The 17,317-nt window shown below is 34.5% G+C and overlaps 1 protein-coding gene across 37 annotated transcripts in view; it reads right to left on the reverse strand.

Annotated features, from left to right (window-relative positions):
* Nucleotides 1–17,317, reverse strand: part of PIAS2 (protein inhibitor of activated STAT 2) — a 181,550-nt gene that overhangs the window by 78,515 nt on the left and 85,718 nt on the right. For all 37 annotated transcript variants that reach the window (XR_013525878.1, XR_013525879.1, XR_013525880.1 and 34 more), the window contains 4 exons: nucleotides 13,027–13,161; nucleotides 11,131–11,236; nucleotides 10,168–10,241; nucleotides 2,625–2,785 (listed from right to left, as the gene is read on the reverse strand). Coding sequence is in view for 29 of the 37 variants with exons in the window: in XM_035270958.3 (XP_035126849.1) it covers nucleotides 2,625–2,785; nucleotides 10,168–10,241; nucleotides 11,131–11,236; nucleotides 13,027–13,161 (476 nt within the window). In the remaining 8 variants the exon portion in view is untranslated. The remainder of the gene's footprint in view (nucleotides 1–2,624; nucleotides 2,786–10,167; nucleotides 10,242–11,130; nucleotides 11,237–13,026; nucleotides 13,162–17,317) is intronic.

Here is a 17,317-nt window from a genome sequence, read left to right on the forward strand (position 1 = left end):
TTCACCATCCCCAATTTTCCTCCCATAGTGTCATTCCTTACCTTCATAGCACTTTACACTTAATATGAAATTTTTTTAACACTCTCCCATACCAGAAGTGCTCTGCCTACCATTTTTAGACCTAGTATCTAACACACGATAGGAATTAAGTACTGTGCTGAACGACTTCATGAAGCAATGTATAATGGAACAACTGCACAACTGGAAAAAGGAATCATAAATATGTCTGATGAAAACAAGCAAGTGCTCATATAAAATTTCTACAACACTCTAAAGACAGAAGTTCCAAAGGAAAAGACAGACTTGATGAAATAAAAGTGTAAAGCTTCTGAATGAAAAACAAAGCTCGCAACAAATACAATTAAAAGGAAAATTGGGAAAATACATCTGGTACATGTGAACAGAGAAATTAATATCCTCAATCTATAATGACTACTTATAGGCCAGTAAGAAAAAGATGAACGACCCCATAGCAAATGTTTTTTAATAAAAGAATATTTGGCTGGGTGTGGTGGCTCACACCTGTAATCTCAGCACTTTGGGAGGCCAAGACCAACCTGACCCATGTGAAGAAACCCCATCTCTACTAAAAATACAAAATTAGCCGGGCATGGTGGTACATGCCTGTAATCACAGCCTAGGGAGACTGAGGCAGGAGAATTGCTTAAACCCGGGAGGCAGACGTTGCAGTGAGCCAAGATCGTGCCATTGCATTCCAGCTTGGGTGACAGGACAAGACTGTCTCAAAAAAAAAGGAATATTATGAGGCAATTCATAAAAGATATTATAATGACCAATATGGAATTAAATATCTGATAATTCTTATATACAAAAAAATAAAAACAATCAGCTATCTTTTCAATTAGGAAATTGGTAGACATTTTTATTTGTCATTTTGTTATTAATTTTTGAAACAGTGTCTTGCTCTGTCACCCAGGCTAGAGTGCAATGTCATGACCATTGCTCACTGCAGCCTCAAACTCCTGGCCTCAGACAACTATCCTGCCTTGGCCATCCAAAGTGCTAGAATGACAGATGGAAGCCAGCACATTCAAAAGTAGAAATTTTTAAAGGACGATTCAGTATGTAAGGTTGCTGAGAGGACTGAGAAGTGGGCAATGTTATGCCTGTTGGCATGAGAGTGAAATGATTTACTAGGAGAGAAAAATAGCTTACCCCTTCTGGGAGGCATCTTAATAATAAATAGTAAAAGACTTAAAGTATACATTCCCTTTGAGTATTTCTAAGAACTTAAAAGAAAATTCCACAGACATACACAAAATGCCACCTTCAAAAATGTTAACATCACAGGGCAATTTTAAACGGAAAAAGGAGAAACAAAAATGGAATATCAAGAATTTAGTAAACACATCACAAATATTAATGTACAAAGGGGGATGACATATGTAACTCTCAAATGGTTCAAAAGCATTCTAAAAATATTAACAATCACCTCTCCCTACATTCACAAATGCACACACCAAAAATGTGTATATGCACACATATTAAGGGAGAAAGTGATAAAACAACTGTGGTAGGAATGTAAACAACTGATGCATCTAGGTCAAAGTTACATGGGAGGTTCTTTGTGCTACTGTTCCAACTCCTCTGAAGGTTTGAATTTTTTTCAAAATAAGCTAAAAATAAAAACTCAGCAAAGGAAAAGTTCAGAGAGGAAGGTTAAAGTCCCATTCACTCTTCAGTCCCCATTTTTCTCCACAGATAATACTCTTGTAAAACTTTTGTTGTTTTAGAGATGCAACTCACTATGTTGCCCAGGCTCACCTTGAACTCATGGGCTCAAGTGATCCTCCTACCTCACTTTCCTGTGTAGCTGAGACTACAGGCATGTGTCACAGTGCGTGGCTTAAAACATTTTAAAGCTGTAAAGCATCTTTAAAGATCTAGGATACTTTCATTACATATTGAGTAAAAATCATATGTATATATTAATATAAATCACTACATAAAGTATCATTTCAATCTTTTTTAATATGTCAATAACAAAGTCATCACCATAGGATGGGATTAATTTTATTTTCATTTTTTCACTAACTGTATTTTCTAAATCTTACATGGTACATGGATGATGTTTAATTTTTTTAAAAAAGATACTTACTAAAAATTAGTTCATGCCATTTTCCAAACTCTGACATGCAATATAATATGCAGATGATGCTTAAGAGTTTGGACTCCAGAGTCAGAAATACCTGGGCATGAACTCCAGTTTTGAACTTAAGAGCTATGTCATGTGTCTGTATCTACCCTAGCACTTCCTCTGGTTTTTGCACAGACCCTACTTGCTACTTCAAGAAATTCTAGGTAAACAAAATGACATCACTAAGCAAACTTTTCCCTCTTTCCTTTGGGCTTTATAAAATATAATCTTAGAAAGCAAAAAAACATTGCCCTCAACACAAATCACATTATAAAGATAAAAATGCCACTAAAACAGTTTAAAAAATAAGATTGAGTATAATTACAAGACAGAAAACACACAAACATCTGGATTTATGCTAAAGTAGAATTTATTTATAATTTAGTTCACTCAGTTGTACTGAACAAAGGCATTGCCAACAGCTCTTGTATTAGTCCATATCAGCTGTTAAAAGGGATATACTTACCCATCTAATATTAAACTTTCATAGGCAGCTTTTTTGTCACATACAGGACAAATCCAGGTGGGCTTCTTCTCATTCATTTGTAAATAAAGGGCAGCATCAAAACACTGCAGATGTGTACAAGTCACTGCACGGCATGGGATTGTCAGCCTCATTTTTCCTAACTACAGGACAGGAAACAACATGGAAAACTAGTTCAGAAAGGGGAATGAGCTCAAAGGGAACATGGTCAGTTGTATCATGGCTTCAGACTTTTACAAGAAGATAAAAATTTTAAAAATCCAAACTAGAGTGTATTCCCATGAAGATTACAATAATTTATTTTTATCATTGATTGCCCTATGAATTTTGAAAAACCATTTCACTTTTTCAAAACAGGTAACATATAAATCCAGATTCATATATAATGAAAATATGACTCCTCCTTACCTGGTTCCCAGTTTTCCTATCCAGAGAACCACTGTTACCCATCTCTTGCAATGTCCTTTCATAGACGTTCTAAGCATAAACCAAGTGTGTATTTAAAGAAATATTTTTCCAGGAATGAGGATATACAATACAGTTTTCCAACTCACTTCTGTCATAACTTGGTGCCTACTGCACACAAATCACTATGTAAAAAGCTACCATTTTATGAAGGTATCATAACTTATTTAACCAGTCCACTAATGACGGACATTTAAATTGTTTCCAATCTTTTATCATTACAAAAAATGCTATACTAAATATTTCTAAGATTTCTATATTTATAATATTTATATTATAATGTTTGTAATTCCTAGAATTAAAACTTTTGGATGGAAAGAAAAGTGCATCTGTAATTTTTGTCACATTAACATACTATCTTCCACAAAAAGTACCTATTGGGTTATGCATACATGTGTATTAATGTGCTTGGTTCCACTTGACCTTTTCAATATAGTGATAGTAAATTTTTTGATCTCTGCCAATCTGGAAGGTAACAAATATCTCATTATAGTTGTGAACTACATTTATTATAGGTGGTAGTTGAGCCTCTTCTTTTATTTCTAAGAGTCACTCGTGTTTCTAAAAACTTTCCACCTATACCCTTTTCTCATTTCCCATTTGGTTATTAATTTTTTGTTATCTATTTATAGGCACTCTTTATACAAGAAATTAGCCTCTTGTGTGTAATATGAACTGCAAATATATATTTTATAAAAAATTTTTATTTTTATATAATCAACTGTGTCAAAATTTCAATATACTTTTGATTAACTCTAGTGGTCTGTTAAATTCTTATTCTAACTGACACCAAGACATACCCAACAACTGGATTTGATTAGACCTGGTTTTCCTACATAATCCTTCAAACCTCCCCATATATTTCCTTTACAGAAAATATCTCTATTTATAACCAGTCCTGCTATTTTGATTGAAAATTTGTTTCTCCCACTGGAACTCAAAGCTCCAAAAAGACTGTCTAAATCTCTTCTCACCACTGAATCTCACTGTCCTAACACAATATTAGCTCATAGTATGTGCTCAGTATTTGTTGACCAGTCAGGAAAATGAATGGAAAAGGACTGGAAACGGGGGGAAAACAGCAAACAGGAAAGAAAGGAAGACAGACCTCTTTTTATGCTATAAAGTTTGGAAGAATTCACGGCAAAATTAAAACATTCTTAGCTCTGCCCGGGAGGTAGGCTTTTTAGGATGTTCTTTTTCTTTTGGTTCATCAGTAATTTCTAATTCCTTAAAATGAACACCTGGTAGTATTGTAATTACAAAAAAATAATTTAGCTGAATCATTAACACAGAAGTAACATTTATACAGTTCCACCTACATGCAAAGTACAGTGTTGACTACTTCACATTAATTTCAAAAACACTTTTACAATTACGTAACAATTACACTAAAAGGATGATATCATTATTAGTCCCATTCTATAAATAAGAAAACTAAGGCACAAAGAAGCTAAGTAACCAAACATAACAAAGTTAGAAAACGGCAGAGCTAAGGTCTAACCTGGGAAGCTCCAGCCCTGCAGAGTGCACACTCTCATCACTACAATATTGTCTCTACCTAAGTGTCTCACCAGAGTTCTAAAAGGGATCCTCAAAATTATTGTGATTAGATCAAGGTATGCAGCACAATATAACTAACCACTTAGAACAAAAAAAGGTCGGAATAAAACCTGGGCAGCTTCTCTTCTTATGATACATCTTTCTATGTTTTTCCTTCCTTTAAAAACAATTATCTCTTACAGTATGCCCAAGGCTTTTATATAAGTCTCATATCATCTTCATAACTCTATGACTCCAGAAAAGCTGCTATCTATATTTCTAGTTCTGGAATGAAGACACTGAAGCTACAAGAGGCTAAAACCACACGCTCACTGAGACACAACTGATGTAACTATACCACAAATCCAAATGTTCCTCACGTCCCAGAGACATCCTAGTTTTGTAACATTACAAATGGTGTTAGTCTTTTATTTTAATTACCCACCTCTTCCTCTTTTGCTAAGTTGTGCTCTATTAAAAATGAATGTTGGTCAGGCACAGTAGCTCATGCCTGTAATCCCAGTACTTTGGGAAGCCGAGGCAGGCGGATCACCTGAGTTTGGGAGTTCAAGACCAGCCTGGCCAAAATGAAGAAACCCTGTCTCTACTAAAAATACAAAATTAGCCAGGGGTGGTGGCGCATGCCTGTAATCCTAGCTACTCGGGAGGCTGAGGCAGGAGAATTGCTTGAACCTGGGAGGCAGAGGTTGCAGTGAGCCAAGATCCGGCCATTGCACTCCAGCCTCAGCAACAGAGCGAGACTCTGTCTCAAAAAAAAAAGAAAGAAAGAAAAAAAGAATATTGACTAAATACCTATTCAGTGCCCAATGAGATAACAAAGATTTTTGATCCTTTCAACTATAAGTTGAATAACTTTAATAGATTTTCTATAATCGAACTATCATTATATTCTTAAGATGTATCCTTGGTTTTGTCACATTATTCTTTTCAAATAGTACCGATATAAATATTGGCTGGCATCCTATTTAGAAATTTTCCACCAATGTAAGTGAGTTGACTTTTTTACACAATCACTGTGCAGAAACAACTCAAATAATCACTAAACTTGTTATAAAATTACACTATACCTATTCAACAAAATGCTCACAATGATGAAAATAAGACCAGTCTATACATACTAATATACTTAAGATACACTGTTAACTAAAAAAACAGCAGGCCATGGGACAGTATACATACTTTCCAACAAACACATATACAATTATAATACAGAGAATTAAATCTAGAAAAATCTGTCATGCTACTAGTAATGTTACTTTTGAATAACAGATCTTGTGAATTTAAAATTATTGTTTTTACTTTTCAGTTCTATCTGAATAATTTAAAATTAGGTATTATTTGTCAATTTTTAAAATTTTTTCTTCAAAATACTGTTCTAACGCAGCCTACTATGGGTTTTATGTGTTATCAGTTCTCAAACTTTTGGTTTCAGAATGCTTTTATTTGCATGATGGCCACAAGTTAAATCAGAACCCTTTTAGACTCTTAAGAATTAATATATTGGCCAGGCATGGTGGGTCACGCCTGTAATCCCAGCATTTTGGGAGGCCAAGGCGGGCAGATTACCTGAGGTCAGGAGTTCGAGACTAGTCCAGCCAACATGATGAAACCCCATCTCTACTAAAAATACAAAAATTAGCAGGGCAAGGTGGCAGGTGCACCCGGGAGGCTGAGGCAGGAGAATTGCCTGAACCCAGGAGGTGGAGATTGCGGTGAGCCGAGATCGCGCCATTGCACTCCAGCCTGGGTGACAAGAGTGAAACTCCGTCTCAAAAAAAAAAAAAAAAAAAAAAAAAAGAAAAAGAAAAAGAAAAAAAAAAGACCTCAAAGACTTATGTATGTGGACTATATTTATCAATATTTGTATATTTGAAATTAAAACATATTTTTAAAAGATAAGAGTACACAAAAACACATTCCATGAGACATCAGTGCAATATCATCTATTAGGTTACCCACATTAAACATCACTTTATGCTCATAAGAGAACAAGAACAAAAAGCCAAAATTATACGTCAGTATTATTATAAAAAGTTTTAACTTTATAGACCTCTTCAAAGAGTGTAAGAGACCTGCAGGTATCCCTGAGCCACATTTTGCAAACTGCTGTTTCAAGGTTGTTTTTGTCTTTTTCTTCTATGCCGTTTCTCTCTCTCTTGTTACTGCCTTGAAATTTCTATAGCATACAGAAATGAGAATATCCAGGACTATAAAAGTTGCTGATTCTAAATTTAATCTGCTCTTGTTGTCTTATAACAGTTAATAAGCATTCCCTGGCATATGTTACTAGCTAGTGAAATTGTATCAATTTCCTAGTGACTACAGCATGTTATTAAAAAGGACCTGAATGCTCCATTAAAATAAATTATAATTCTAATTTAATCAGATGATGATGTTTTGAAATTTATTAATTTTATGAATGAAGTGGTATTTAAGCAATGTAATACTTTTTTCTTATAAAATCTTAAGCTGGCATTATCCAACTTCTATTCACTGTAGACTAATTACCGTCAATCTAAATTAAGAGCGTTTTTAAGTTGGAATGGCCCAAACTGGTGGTTTCCAACTACTTATAGCAGAACTTTTTTTTTTTTTTAACATATTAGAATCTCAAGAGATAAAATCAAACCTAGCTTTCTTTTTCTATTCCCCAGCTACCTAGCCCACCTCTGCAGGACAGATTGAAAATCACTAGCTGAAATCACCAAAGTGAAACTCGCATGTAAAATTTAGATATTGCGTTCAGAAATATGATTATGCACACTCAATTAGATCCCTCTTCAATAAAACTACTGTGATATTACCTTCCTTTAGTACCAAGGACAGAGGTTTTAGAATTGCTCCGACTATTCAGACTCACTTCCACTGCAAATCACTTTACAAAAATACTGTGAAATGCAATAAACATTTCTTCTATCACCCTACGCTATTAGTTTCTCTTGGTTTTGCCAAATAACCCAGGGTTCACTTCTTATTCAAGTGCCTGGGATTCTGGGATTTTATTTTTCCTTCTCCATTTCCCATTACTGCAGCAGATCCCATGTTATATCTCCATTGTTAACTGGCTGGACTCCATTCTGCTTTCTCCAACTGATAACAGGACTGACCCAAAAAAACTGTTTTCATCATTTAACTTCTGTCATCCATCCACCAAATCTAATCAAAACACTTGTGTTTTGTATTCTAATTAAATATACCACATATTATAGTTTAGCTACCAACTTATATTAATAGTACTACTACAGCCCAAAGAGTACCATTCATTCTTTTCCAAGAAAATGCACTGAAAAGATCAGGTAGGATGAACCCTGAGGAAAAGCTGAAAAGACACACTCACAAATAGACTTTTTGTCACTTCTAAGCAGAGAGAAAGAGACATTTAAGAAACGTAAAACAAGATTTGAAAATCCTATTTGATCTGTTACTTCATTTCTTCAAATAACTGAAAAGTCCATTTTCTTAAAATTGTTATGTTTGAAAGGAACTGCTCCCTATTCTTACATAGAAGGAATCCTAACCTCTGTGATACACTACTTTCACTACTATTGAAAGTTTGGCTGGGTGAGATGGCTCATGCCTGTTATCCCAGCAGTTTGGGAGGCCATGGTGGGCAGATCACTTGAGGTCAGGAGTTTGAGACCAGCCTGGGCAACATGGTGAAAGATCTCTACAAAAGACACCAAAATTAGCTAGGTGTGGTGGTAGTTCCTGCTACTCAAGAGGCCAAGAAGGGAAGATCTCGATCCCAGGAAATTGAAGCTGCAGTGAGCCATGATCACACCACTGTGCTCCAGCATGGGCGATAGAGACCCTGTCTCAAAAAAGCCTCCCAAAAGCCTCAGAATCCTTTAGTATGTTTAGCCATTGCATTTTGTTTTGGTTGCTCTTGTGTAGAATAGCCATCTGTATGAAGAAAAAAATTTTTAAAGATTCTAAGAAAATGGCACTACACAATTGTAAAACTAAGTTGTGTAGAAGACTTTCTTCCTGATACAATGGTTTGACATCTAAAACATAACGGTGACAAGAGTTCCCTCTGCATATAGTGACTGTATATCGAGCTGGCAATTAATTTTTGAACATACTACGGTTACATCATAAGAAACTGTCAATATCCAACTGTTTTTTAACCAACAAAAAAGTAATTTCACTTGTTTCAATCTATTATCAATTTTAATATGAGAGAGAAGAAAAAGATAACATGAAGACACTGAAAAAAACTCATGGCTGAAGGTTTGCACAGAGCTTGTGCTCAGAGGAGGTTGTGGATCCTCCCACATGCCTCCTAGAGCCTCTGCCACCACCCTCAGGGCTTTTGGGTCCTCTTCCCTGCGTTTGATAAGTGCAGGTTCCCAGTATCCAAGCAATCCTGATATCCAAAAATTCTATTTCAATAAAGGCAAGTTCATGTTTTTAAGTTAATGAAGGCTAAAAAAAGTAAAGCTTCAATAAAAGATGTACAAATACCACTTTCCAGAATAAAAGAAATATACTTGTATTCAGGACATGTATATACCAGTCTGGCAGCATGGTATATCGGAAAGAGAACAGGAATGTCAGAACAGCAGAATCTTGATCTTTGTTCTACCCCCTGTGTAATTTGGGTTAGCCAACCTCATTCAGTCTCTGTTTCTTCTACAAATGAAGACAACTCCACACAGGTTTGCTGAGACAGTTAAATAAAGAACATACCATAGAAACTCAACAAAGCACTCTCTTTTCTTTCTGACACAATTTCTCCCCATTTCTCAAAATGGTGGGTAGTCATCAAATGCCCACAAAACTACATTATAAATACCTGATTCCATGACTTTTCTCATTAAGTTCTTCTAAACCGGAAAAGGTTCCCCTCCAATTCATTCACTGCTCCTGACCCCTCCCATGTCTTCTTGGTACTATAATAGCCTAACTGTAAGTGAAGTCTGCTCCATTGTTACGGGAGTTGGTTTTATTTTTCAAATTCAATTATTAACTTTCTAAGCAAGCCTCAATATTTTCTCCCACAATTAGCTCAGTGGCAAGCACAGAGAAGGATCTGAGAGTTGCTAACTAATTTCTCCCTCATAGTTTCTATGTAAGGAGATAATAAAATAAAAATTATTGTACAATTTAAAAGAACATTACAAAGACATCCTACACATCCTAACTCACTAAACCAACACCATCAATTAGTATTTATCAGACCCTAATCACTTTTTTGCTATTTTTCAGTATCATTTATATTCTGACAAAAGGAGCCATCTCTTAATATATTTTTATTACAAGCTGTGGATTATCTACAACATTAATTATGACAGACTATTCTGGGCCTAAAGCTATCTTCCCTCTTGCCCAAATAATACAAAGAATGTGGCTCAATCATGAAGATTCCTTAATGGGAAAAGAAAAGGTCAGACATCTATCATAATATAGCATTCATTGACACACTTACTTTCATAGGAAAGTTTATAATTTATAAAAAGTCAAATTCCCCAGAATGTTTTGTTGCTTTACTTACAGGGCACATCAAGGATACCCGAAGGCTAGTTGTAGCAATTTCACTATCAGGATCTGCAGTAAGTTTTTCCTTTACTTTATAAAGAAGAGAAAAGAAAAATTAAAATTAAAAAAAAAATTAATGGTGACAAAGAAACGAAATTATAGAAATATACAGCATCTTAAACTGTTAAATATTAATGTATTAAAAACACAGTTGCACTCCCAATATAGGTTAAAGAATTAGAACATGCAAATTCTTTGTTTAAATTCTTAAAATTTTTTTAAAAGTAAGACTGCTGGTAAGTAACACTTTCAAAATAGAAAGCTAAGATTTAAGAACAACAATTAGAAGAGGAAGCTGGAATGCAGCAGTACCCTGAGCTTCAAAGCTTTTCCAACACACATTCATCACAGTTTTTTTATTAGACTGTATTGTTTCCAGCAATTATTAAATTTGTAAACAGAAAAGATAAAAGTATCAGTGGCTCACACCTGTAATCCCAACACTTTGGGAGGCCAAGGTAGGTGAATTACCTAAGGTCAGGAGTTTGAGACCAGCCTGACCAACACGGAGAAACCCTGTCTCTACTAAAAAAATATAAAATTAGCCAGACACGGTGGCACATGCCTGTAATCCCAGCTACTCGGGAGGCTGAGTCAGGAGAATCGCTTGAACCTGGGAGGCAGAGGTTGCAGTGAGCTGAGATCGGGCCATTACACTCCAGCCTGGGCAACAAGAGCAAAGCTCCGTCTCAAAAAAAAAAAATTCTTATACTTTCTTTGACAATTAAAAACTACTATGTATGTGATAATATGTCTACAATTTTACATACCCAGTAATGTATATAAATTACTATGTATGTGAGCTAACAAATATATACTAACATAAATATTGATGTGAGCAATATTTAAAGCATTAAAGCATCTTATATGCTCAATCTTTTGTTAAAAAAAAATGCTTGGTATTATAAACATTACTTACTTAGTGCTCTGGAATGATCAGGGTTTCTAATACCTTTCATTTTTAATCTCTGTAACAACATGGCTGATGTAAGCTGTCGTACAAGATACACAGACATGGAGTAATTCTACAAACAAAAAGAAACCTGCATTAAAGATGAGAGATAATATTCTCTTTATTTACATAATATACTTAAGAAACACTGATTTCCAAAAATAACATTCAAAATAACTTCCATGGAATGGTCAATGACTGCAAAGGGGACAAAATCAACCAAGCTACTTCAGTGAAAATAAAAGTTCAATCATTTTAAAGGTATTTCTTGATCATTTATCACTTTAAACCATCCACTAGTATGGGAACATAGGTTAGATCAATAGTTTCCAAACTATGGTTCTGATTTAGCAAAACTGGTACCTTAGGGGCCACCCTGAAAATTCACTCTCCTATGACTAACCAGAATCTTGCTAACAAAAATCATTCTGCTTTTATCGATTTTATATAACAGGGCTCTCATATTTTCACATAAAAGCGGAGTTCCACTGCAGAAACAAATTTCAAATGCCAGTGGTCTGAATTAGCACTTTAAACCCAGAGTTTCAAAGTTCTAATTCTGGCAGAAGAGACTACCTGCTACATGGCCTTTGAGTAAATCACTCAAATGAACCAGGTATCAGCTTTCTTCTGAGGAAAGCTTTGATAAATTAACTTCTGTATCCCAAATGGGTATTTTACTGACAAGCAGCAGCTACTATAGTATGTTAGGCACATGAGGAAATGAAAACATTAAAAAGTGAAGGCCAGAAAATAACAGCATTCAATCCTATATCTCTTAGATCTGGCACAAAGGAACCTTCATTAGCTATTCATAGAGCTACGAAGAAATTTTACATAAATGCTAAAACAACCTATCTTCCCATTTTATTAAATATATTCATTCAATTGATTCTACAATAAACATAAAACTTTTAAAAGTTGCCAAACCTAGTATTTTAAATATTTTAAACATTATTTTAAATATCTAAATGCCCAACTTATAGTACAAATGTTAGGTCAATTAATCATTTTAATTATAAGGAAAGAGTATAATTGCCATTATATGGCAAAACTGCCAAGTTTTCAATGTCTACAATCATTTATTCCAATGTCTGTAAAGTGCCTCAATTTCTCCATCCATAAAACAGGAATATTATTCCGTTTAGGAACATCTTAACAGGAACACTGAAATTGATGCTTCATGTAATAGTAACATTGAAGCCGATGATAGTCAGAAATTAACTGAAATCTCTTTTCTATTCATTATTTTAGTTATATAAGTAATTCTAAAATGTAAATTCCTTGTTGTATTAATTGGTAGCTCATAACTGACATAATTTATTATAAGACCAAAAATCGGCAGAAAGTTAATCAACCTGAAGGTTTAAAAAAAAATTATAATTCTAAGTAAATATTTTTATATGAGATAATCACAGGTTATCTGAGGTATCAGTTGTTTACATAAAGGCTAAAACAGATTATTTCTAATCACAACATGTGTATATTTAACATTTCTCCCCAAAACTGATAAAGCTTTCTTTGTTCCTCTTCATAAATATTTATCGTCCAAAGCTTCTAGTTTATTAAAATACTACTTAAACACAAACATACACACAATTGTGGTTAAACCATTACCTTCAGAAATATAAATATGCATATTTTCTTTCCAGGAAAATAAAGAGATGATATTCAGGAAAGCTCAGAATTAAAGTTTTTAACTTTAAGAATCTCCACACTGTTGCCTCTGAACTGAAAATTATTGCTTTTTAGAGATTACAATCCAAAAACAAAAAGAGCTGGAGCCAAAAGCCTAAGAAAAAACACAGTAAGTCAACCCCCAGCGGGGTCACTATCCTGCTACCCAAAAGGGAGAGCCTTTACCTTCCCAATTTCTGATGCCCAAGAAATGGAAATTTGGTTTGGCACAGCTGAAGATAACCTAACTAAAGATGTAATATTCAAGGGGCGTCCAGGGCGCTTCTGTTCAATCCCATTTTTAGGTGGTGGTGCGTAGCCCTATAACCGTAAGAGAGAAAAATTATTTCAAATTATCTGCAGAAATTAAACAGTTTCTCCAAGATAGATACAGGATCCTGACCAATTTCAGTTATATTATTTTTATTTTAGCCTGAAAATCATATAGCCCTCATCATGATTATCAACCAAAATAGGGAAATCACCTTTGAAAAAAAGTTATAAAATATTTCACAAGTCCAGAAAGGTAAGAAAAAACAAATCCATGTTCCATCATTAAAATTAAAGATGCTGACATCTTGCCACATTAGCTATGAATTATTTTCTTTTTTTATAGGACACCAAGCTTTACAGATAAAATCACAACTTTTTGTAATGATTCATCCTTAGCAGTCCCCATTCAAAATACTTTGATGTATCAGGGGTGGGAAAGACAGAAAGCAAACTGGAAATTGTGGGGAAAGAAAGAACAAACTCACGAATTTCGTTTGTAAAATCTGGTGAATGATAAAAATACTTTCTACTGCCTTTTCTCTGGGTAGAACAGAAATGGTAATCTTTTAAACCAGGTCAAGTTAACAAATAAGGATAATCAGTATTTCAACTGTCATTAAATTAGTTTGATGGCTACCACAATACTGCTATTCATGCTTTAATCTACTTTTATCTAGTCATCAAGCGTTTGTTTTAAAGAGCAAGTGTACTCATTTCTGATTCGCAGTATATCCAATTATCAATTACCACAAGATTTCACACTGATATTTCAAAACCAAAATCCTACATTTTTTTAAAAAAATTAAAATGTCTTAGCTGCAAAATGATCTACATATTGAAAATACCATATTTCAAACGCTGTCTTTGATGTAATTTAATTACATATTATTGAGAAAGCAACATTACTTATTTCTGTATATATGGCAAAGAAATGTAAGCAAAATGAATTAACATATTCCCTTTTGTACAGAAGAATCTTTTGAATCACTTTTCTCTCAGTCATTAATGCACACATTTTTCCACATAACACTCTGCTATGTACAAGCAGGAACTTTAGAGAGAAAGTATCTTTTAAAACTGTATTCCATTTCACTAACGTCTCAGATTTCTCTGCAAGTCACTGACACCCTTAACTGGATGTGTTAATGTTGATACGATCTGGATCTTATGAGAATGCATCAATAAAAAGTTTTCAGACGACAGCCAGGATTCATGCTTCTTTCTCGAAATGTTGTTAAATTATCTGTTAACTGAAAAGCCAAGGGGGTACAGCTAACCACTCATGCCATGGCAATAACATCAAAGTTGTACAAGTGCAGGCGATGATAATACATCACAGCTGACACGTGGTCACCGGCAATTTCAAGACACTTCTGGATTTCAGCAATGCTAAAATCTGCACCTTAAGACCAATGAAAAATAGTACTGGTAGTATCACATGACAGAGGAACACACCTTGTTTACCACAACCTGGGAATACCCTTTACTGTCTCGTAAGAGGAAGGATAGTAATTATTAAGTGAGAGTCTACCTGATAATGTGTAATCTGTAACTTTCAACAAATTTCGAAAATCACTAAAAAGTTTGAGCAGGAGAATAAAAGACAGAGTAGAACTTAAATAACTTGCGTTATAATATAGAAATGAAAGAAAGAGATAGAGTGTGTGTGTTGTGTAGGAACGTTATGCCCATCTTAAGTTGCTCAACTGGAAATTAAAAAAAAGTTGCTCAGAAAAAAAAAAAAAAAAAAATCACAACTCCTAAGAAAAGTCCCCTTATACAGACTCCAGGAGTTGATTCAATAAGCAACAAGCACAAGAAATATCAATACCAGTATCTAGGCAATTTTGAATGAAACCTTTTGTTTTGTCTGTTTTGGGCCTGGAAGATAATTGCTGGTATGTTCACTGGTAGGTTAAACAATTAAAAATGATGATACAGGGTCTGCCAGGAGGATAAAAATAACTCATGAACTAAAATGTGCACTCTGGAAATTAGAATTTAAGACATAAGACATTCTGACACAGTAGAAAAGGATGGCAAAGCAGGGAGAATAACAGTCAATGTAATAATGAAATTTTAGCAAATTCAGAATCATGTTAGTCTTGCTCAGTGTAAAGTGTTTTCAGTCTATCCTGTATCCCACTTGAGTTGTGTGACTTTACTGATAATTATGAATTGTCTGTTAACTTGTATTCTATCTCTAACCATCAGTACCACCTCTACCCAACCATCAATTTCCTGGTTATTAAGACTATATTAATAGTTGGAATTTTATAAAACATAAATTTTAGCCTTAACACATATTTCTAACAATTTTTCATATTAGCAAAAATAAAGTCAAGTTCATGTGACAGGGAACCAGTGGAGCAAATCTACAAGCTTTCTGAGAAAAGGCCACTGTACAGCACCAGCAGAAGACTTTGTGGCAGTCCTATGACACAAATAATTTTTTATATTTCATGCTCTGATGACATATTACCCTACTTGCAACTATGACAAAAGTCATCCACAATTATTGTACTTTAACATTTTCCTCCAAAGTTTCCAATTACCATTACTATCTGAATACTTACAACACAGATTTACTTTTTTACTTTACAGAATTTTCAAACATACACAAGAAAGGAACAAATAGCAAGAACCCACCAATCAGGTTCAATAATTACCAACATGCTGCCAATCTTATTTCAAATGCTTCTGACCCCAAAGTCAATCTGCCCTAAAACACACACATTTCCTTCTGCCCTTGAGTATTTAAATTCAAATTCTAGACATGTCATTTAACCCACAGATATTTAACATGCACTGCTAATAAGACATTTAAAAAAAAAAAACACAGTATTACAACCCCACAAAAATAACCACAATTTTTAAAAATCACCTAATACCTTGTCTTTCAATTCAGATTTCCCAGCTGCCTCAAAATTTCTTTTCCTTTTATCTTATTACTGCAAATTTAAACATATACCAAAGTAAAGAAAAAAGTATAATACACATATACCTATCAGTTCAGTAATTTACTTACCCATGAACAATCTTTACCTACTCTACCCAACCCCCAAGCAAATCTCAGATATATTTTCTGTTTTCTCCAAATATAGTTTAGTATAGATGTCCTTTTACAGCTTGAATCAGAATTCAAACTAGAGCCCAACACTGCACTTAATTATGTCTCTGAAGTCTCCTTTATTCTAGAAACATAATCCCCACCATCTCCAAACACTCACACTTTTCCCCAGTGCTGTTGTTCTATTGGACAAACCAGGACTTTTGACCTGAACAATGACTTCACATTTCTAGATTAGGTATATTGCTTCCTCGAAGTATGAGGTTTTGTTGCTCTACTTCCCATATATTTTTATATTTTTAAAACCAGTAGTTAAACAAGCTTGATTACATTGGGGGTCAAATATTTAGACATGAAAACTTCACAGAAAACGTTGCATACTTCATATGGTACCACATTGTAAGGCACAGAAGATTGTTTGCCATGTTTTCAGTGATGTCAAGATTGATCAGGAGTTCAGGGGATGTCAGCCTGATCCCGCCACCATAAAGTTACCTGTCAAGCTTTGGCATCCATTGATGATAGCTACCCTAGACCCATTATATGATTATGAATTGTGGAATAATGATTTTCTAGTTCTATTACCCTTGTGATTATATTAGCCAAAATGTTTCCATAAAGGGCTTGACCACATCAACAGCTAGTCACCTTGAAACGAATGATTTCCTTTCTTCATCAACCTTCAGAGCAGTGAGTTAGTGCAACCTCCAGTGGTTTATTTTAGTATAATTATTACAAACACACTTACATATTTGATAGTTTTGAGTCTACTATAGTCATTATTCTTTCTGATATCAAAATTATCCCTTCTCAGGTACAGAAGTGCTTCTTCAAACTGGGGTGAGTGTGGAAACAAGTATGTGTTTTAAAAGAAGAAATGTTGAGTTTATGTCAGTTGAGATTTACCGTGAGGCAGCCATCAGGGTGACTAACACACAGCATCAGGAAACAAATCCATGAGCTCAGAAACAGAATTTATTAAAAGAAGGGGGCCAGTACTGATAAGTCTTCTGACTGCACCAAAAGGAACTACTTGGAGATTGCTGCCAGCTGAATTACATCACATATCCTCTCTACTCTTTGGGATCTTTCAAAGAAATATTCTTGTAAACCCTTCTTTCTTCCATCAATCTT

The sequence above is a fragment of the Callithrix jacchus genome, chromosome 13 (genome assembly GCF_049354715.1).
Source record: "Callithrix jacchus isolate 240 chromosome 13, calJac240_pri, whole genome shotgun sequence".
Classification (NCBI taxonomy): Eukaryota; Metazoa; Chordata; class Mammalia; order Primates; family Cebidae; genus Callithrix; species Callithrix jacchus.